The following is a 6,405-nucleotide window of genomic DNA, read 5'->3' on the forward strand; positions in this document are numbered from 1 at the left end:
ACAAGATCTGAGTACTTCTACTTTTACTCAAGTACAAGATCTGAGTACTTCTACTTTTACTCAAGTACAAGATCTGAGTACTTCTACTTTTACTCAAGTACAAGATCTGAGTACTTCTACTTTTACTCAAGAACAAGATCTGAGTACTTCTACTTTTACTCAAGAACAAGACCTGAGTACTTCTCCCACCTCTGACAGTTCTTATCCAGAAGTGAAATGGCAGCAAACCCCCCCTTCAGATTCCCATAGCGTGCTAAAGGCTTGTACCAAAGTTCCTCTTTACAATATGTGTGTGACTAAGATCAATAAACATTCCCTCCCTCCCTCTCTCCTAAAGAGGAGGTTATGCGAAGCTTTTCGTGCCCTCCTGTTCTCTCTTTCCCTCACACAGGAAACACCTCCCCCCCGACAGGAAGCCATTTTGTCCCAGAGTGCTCCGAGCGATATCAATTGTGGAAAGAAATGTTTACTTTTGACGTTTTTATTTTAATCTCTCGCTCTCAGGCTGGTGTTCGGGGAGCTAATGCCTAAATTGCACGGGGGCCAAAGTGTCCTGGGCTGTTTCTCTCACACGCAATCAGAGAGGGCAAGAGTACACATCCTTTACTCAAGTAGAAGTACAGATACTCGTGTTTAAAAATACTCTGGTGAAAGTAGAAGTACTGACTAAAGTTCTTTACTCAAGTAAAAGTAAAGAGGCTTTGAAATGTACTTCAGTAAAAAGTACCCATAACTAGCAGCTGTTTTAAAGAGTACCTGACCTCCCTTTATATTAATAGAACAATAATGTCATTGTTAGCTAATGAATGTTTCCATGGTGACCAACGGCAACATGACAATGTTTTCATTGGTCCCTCTTCTTTAGAGAAGACCAGGAAATGATGGATACACGGATCGTGTTCAAATCAATAGGCACGCAATGACTCTAAATAATAATGATCACGCCACCAAACACACATTCAGACTAAAGGAACCAGCCTGTTTGGAAAATGAGAGAAGTAGAAAGTACAGGTATTTGTGTTCAACATGTAAGAAGTAGAAAGTACAGGTATTTGTGTTCAACATGTAAGAAGTAGAAAGTACAGGTATTTGTGTTCAACATGTAAGAAGTAGAAAGTACAGGTATTCTGAGACTGCCAAGGCACACNACGATGTCTATCTAATTATGAACTTGCTTTACTTTCACGGAACACATTTTTGGTGATAACAAATGCAACAAAGTAACATATTTACCAACACATGTTCTACGCCACTACATACTTACATTTAAATGTGTGCTGTGCTGCGTCGGTTCAGCCATTCTTCGCAAGGGTTTTTGAAATTGGTCCGTGCGCAAAGCATTGTGGGGATTTGAAGGACGCAAAGTCTAACCATGTGCAGCCTCGAAATTACCCCCAAACCAAGGACGTGGCCTCGGTGGAATTCCAAGTATGCTGGAGATTGGAACAGTCCTTCGGCGGCACTCGATGACGTAGTATCCTTGAAATATTGGCTTGGAAGCCAGTTTCCTTGCGATTGAGAAACGGCCTCTCAGTTAAAAGCAAAAGCTACAACCAAGAATGTGCTGAAAAAGAAAGAAAAATGCACTTCCTGTTAGGGCATCTGTAATGGATACTTAGCCATATGCATGCAAAAATAGAAGGACATAAGCACAAACCCTTGGCTGCAGGAGTGATGAGTTACCTGTGTGATGACGCTGTATATTCGCCATCCTCTTGAAGGCGAATGCTACAGGTGGAGGGGGTCACGTCCAGCTGATCCAGAAGGGTGTGAAGTCTCTGACCTTCAGGTCTCTGTGCTTCCCTGACATCATCAAGGCGCGCGGCCTGGACAACAAGGAGGAGCTTCCCACATACTTCTACAGAGACGACGGCAACAGGGTGTGGGAGGCGACCAAGAGGTGGGGAACTGCACTGATGTGTAGTTGGTGTGTTTAAGGGAGAGGAAACACTCAAACCATAAACAGAGCGGGGTCATTTATGATGGAGTGTAAGGGAGAAGTTGCAGCACTTCCTCTATATGTGACTGCTGCCTTGTTTCCTTTCTGGTAGTTTTGTGTCAGATGTGGTCCATATTTACTACACCAGCGATGAGACCCTGCAGGAGGATGAAGAAATCCAGGCATTCATTAAAGATGTGTGCAGCTTCGGGATGCAGGACTTCGATTACTGTGGTGGGTACACATTACACACTTCCGGTTATTTTTTTAGCATTGCAACATCATTAAAAATTCAGCAGTCTGTTTTTCCATGGAGAGACAATGCTCACTCAACCTTAAATATTGTGTAGTAGTGTAGGGAGACAGGTACGACAGGTGACAGCATTACAGACTCAGATCTGTTCTGTCACAGATGAAAGGTTTGAAGACAGGAAGCCACAGCAGTGTGATGGTGTCACTGACTGAGCTTCACTGTTGCAATGCCCTTCCTGCATTTCTCCATCACCTGCATTGTGAAAGGATCTTATACAAAGTTTGATTTTGTAAAGATTGAATCTCTCTTTGTCAATTCTGCCCGGGTACAGAGTTTCCCAAGTCCCTGAAGACCCGCGAGGACCTGTCAGAGTATCTGACCGCCATTGTGTTCACCGCTTCAGCCCAGCATGCAGCCGTAAACTTTGGACAGGTGAATAATAAATAATCATGAACCTGACATTCAATATCTTTCTGATTGAAAGCTAGTTAATTCACTGTCATTTTGAAAGACAGGCATATCATAATGTTCAACTTCTCATACAACTTGTATTTTAGTGTGTCCAGATTTGATGTAGGACAATAGAACAGTCAAGTCCATTTCCAATATCCAAATTTGCTGTCATGAATATGCTATTTGACTAATAAGACATATTAAAAAACAATAGACAGATAGATGTTTAGATATAGCTTAACATGATCCGATTTAAATTAAAGTTATATTGTGTGTAATGTATGTTAAGCGTGTGTTCTTTAGTGCCACATAGTGGGCAAAGCAAATTGAGCAAGAGTAGAAGTGTAAAGAAAATGTTCCTCAAAATACTTATTGGGTACAGTTTCTGAGTAAATGTACTGCATGCACATACTGTATCTCTGTGTACATTGTGTAGTACGACTGGTATTCCTGGATCCCCAACGCTCCGTCTACCATGAGGAGGCCCCCGCCCAACAAGAAGGGCATTACAGATGTGAATTGGATCATCCATAGCCTTCCTGATCGTGGACGCTCCAGCTGGCACCTGGGGGCTGTGTGGGCCCTCAGTCAGTACCAGGAGTGCGAGGTACTGAAGAAGCACACTCTTACACAGCTCAGTACAGACTGGGTTGTTTTAAAGGTCACCTATTATGCAAAATCCACTTTTTCCACTTCTCTGTGTTAAGAGATTCTGAAAGTTTCAGGAAAAAAGATTTGCTCACTTTTTGTCCTGATCCATTTATATAAAAACCTGTCTGAAAATGAGCTGATCAGATTTTGGCCACTTTATGATGTCATAACGATTGGCTTGCGTAACCATTAGCCAATCACCAACCAATGTAACACCCCCCCCCCCCACACACCTTATCAGCTGAATCTCCTCCTAGAGCTCCATTGTGTTCTCTTTAACCAAATATCTCTCTGAGGGGGTGGGGAGGGGCTCCTTATTTTCATCTAAAGTAACAGACAGAGAATCAGCACTTTTGAAACAGGGCTGAAACAGAGGGGATTACGGGATGCTGCAATGATCTGTTTGGTATTTCGAGGTAAACACTTCAGAGACATGTTTTGTATATATCTGATACCTATAATATATTGATGAAAAACATTATAATAGGGGACCTTTAAAGGGCCAGCCAAAACAGTTAGATACAGGCCGTTTCTCAATGTTGAGTATACCTGCTGCAGAGCCACTATTTCAAGTATACTACGTCATTGAGTGGCGCCGAAGGACTGTTTAAATGCATGTTAAATTGCCCATGCTTTCCGGCGCACTCGACTGACGTAGTCATACTTGAAATGTGGCTCTGCAGCAGGTCTACTCGACAGTTGAGACCCGGCCAGACTCTACACTTCTACTCGTCACAATTAGCCTCTCCCCCTGCAATGGGCCCTCCCTGACCCGGTCCCCTCTCTCCCTGACAGCTGTACCTGGGCTCGTATCCTGACCGAGCACTTCACAGAGCAACGCCGTGAAGAAGGCCCATGCGAGAGGTTCAGGAAAGCAGCTGGCAGCCAGATAAGCTCTCCTCAAGACCAGGAACGACGGGCAAGACAGCTGCCTTACTACAAACATGTCTCCTGACAAAATCCAAACACAGTGTCGCCGTTTGAGGCATAAACTAATGTCTCAACTTGAATAGTTTTGGCAAAAGCACATTGCAAGTTCTGATATTAACCTGAGCGTCATGAACTGCGCGTTTAGAAACTTTGTGTGACCCGAGTGAGGGATTTGATACTTCCTTGGATGTTTAAACTGCATAAATGTGCCTGACATAAAAAGTCAATGAAAACCTCAAGTTTGCTGATAAAACTGTTTTTTGTCACTTATTCTGGGTGAACTTACCAGCAATAAAATGTTTCTGGATTTAAATCATCCAGCGTTTGTTATTTCTTTCCTGCTCAATTCTCGGAATATAAACCTGGCCAGCTTTTAAACTTTTCATCTAATAATACACGGATGCCCATCAACCTCGTCTCACATATTTTCGTAACTTAAACATCCCTGTTCACCATTTAAAGTTCAGACAAAAAACCACAAAGCGTTAAAAGTAACTTAATTTTTAATTTGGTTGTTCTTTAATTCTACATACTTGTCAATAATGGGACATTAAACACTGAAAACATCAATATCTCTCTTCAAAAACATAAGTACTTTTACAAATCCTTTACAGCTTACTATTCCAACGTAACATTCACAGACAAACACTTGTGGAATGACTTCATCATAACACACGAACCAACCAAAGCCCGGGGAACCACTCATCTGTTCACAGCTCCAGTCGTAGTCAACCCACCAATGTAGCCTCTCACTGCAAGTTACACTATTCCCAGACATTCTAGAGTAAGGTACTTTTGACAGCGAAATCCTGAACCTTACACTGAGGCTGAGGACGTATCTTTCATCTCAGTCCATGTCGCTGCCAAAAGGATTCATGAACACTCACCAAGAATCCGTTCATCACCGGTTCGTAGACCGAGGCGGTCTCAAAACTCAAGGCCGGGGGCCACACTCGCGCCCCGCCCGACCTCTCTTTTTGTGGCCCGCAACGCCAGCTCTCCTGCAAGACATCACTACGTTCACTTCACCTCCCGCGCTCTACATGCCACTTTACAGAAGCAGGCTCTGCATACAACACACCTGCTCCCATGCCTCCCTCCGCTCTTCTGCGCATGCGCACTGAAGAGACTTGCCTGGACTTCTGCTTTCAGACTAGGTTAATTACAAAAACTTACAAAGGTTATTATTCCTAATCCATAAAATCCCATTCAGAGGCAATACATGTAATACTAATCACAATTATTTATATATATTCGATATATTTCATATACGTTTACAACCGGCCTTTGAGTGGCAACCATTATGCGAATGTGGCCCGCGATGAAATTGAGTTTGACCCCCTGTACAAAGAAATAAAAAGCTGGGCCGCTTGTTAAATGTTCAAGTGGCCCTCAAAACTTCCGTCTCAGACTTCATGTAAGGCGCCAGCTCTATGAGGTAGCAAAATACACAAACAAAAGAAGAAGCACAATCTACAATCTTCATCCTAATGCTTCCATCTCGGGCAAGTAAGCATACTTCCATGTTTGTTTCATGTAATACAAGGAAACTTTAAAATTTTGGCACTGCATTTGAATGCATCTATTGTCTGGCATAATTAAAATCATTCTCTCAACGCAATCCCCATTAAGGTGGAGCAACCAAGCTTTTTAATCCTTTCCTATACTGTTTTTTTAAGCTTATAGGTCGACTAACAAAGAGTGAAAGTGATGTTCGGGAAAAAAAACTGTTTGTGTCGTTGCATAAAAATCTCCCCACTACTCAATCTCTTTTTTTAATGAGAACAAATTGTACTCCTGTTTTCCTTTTTCAACACTACGAATACAACCAAAACTGAAGAAATACATCATTTTCATCACCCAGAAGGACAACTGGGACATTACCACCCACTTACATAACTATAGAATAGAATCCATCAACAAAAGGTTAGCTAATTCGAGCGCACCTTTCTTATCTGCTCTAACTTGCCCACTGAGCCCTTCGCGGGGATCGGAAGGTCAGTAGCGCCTTCCTCGTTACTAGATCTTAATCCACTTGACACACAACAACATCTCCGGCCTCGTGTTCATGTATTTAAACATTATACTTAGCACTCCAGATCTCAAGTCACTGTGGGCATAATTACACAAGTACACGTATGAATTGCTTGCAAAAAACAAGCGCAGCGTCTTCATTTAT

The 6,405-nt window shown here is 42.5% G+C and overlaps 1 protein-coding gene across 2 annotated transcripts in view; it reads left to right on the forward strand.

The window, feature by feature from the left end:
* alox5a (arachidonate 5-lipoxygenase a) overlaps nt 1–6,405 on the forward strand; it is a 33,006-nt gene that overhangs the window by 4,787 nt on the left and 21,814 nt on the right. Inside the window, exons 10-14 of one of the 2 annotated variants that reach the window (XM_010772085.1) lie at nt 1,722–1,900; nt 2,052–2,173; nt 2,524–2,624; nt 3,082–3,252; nt 4,092–4,150. In XM_010772085.1, the coding sequence (XP_010770387.1) occupies nt 1,722–1,900; nt 2,052–2,173; nt 2,524–2,624; nt 3,082–3,252; nt 4,092–4,142 (624 nt within the window). In that variant the 3' untranslated portion in view covers nt 4,143–4,150. Of the gene's footprint in view, nt 1–1,721; nt 1,901–2,051; nt 2,174–2,523; nt 2,625–3,081; nt 3,253–4,091; nt 4,151–6,405 lie in introns of those variants that run through there. The other variant, XM_010772077.1, reaches the window with a different exon arrangement.

The sequence above is a fragment of the Notothenia coriiceps genome, unplaced genomic scaffold (assembly GCF_000735185.1).
Source record: "Notothenia coriiceps isolate Sejong01 unplaced genomic scaffold, NC01 NC01_scaffold00000339, whole genome shotgun sequence".
NCBI lineage: Eukaryota > Metazoa > Chordata > Actinopteri > Perciformes > Nototheniidae > Notothenia > Notothenia coriiceps.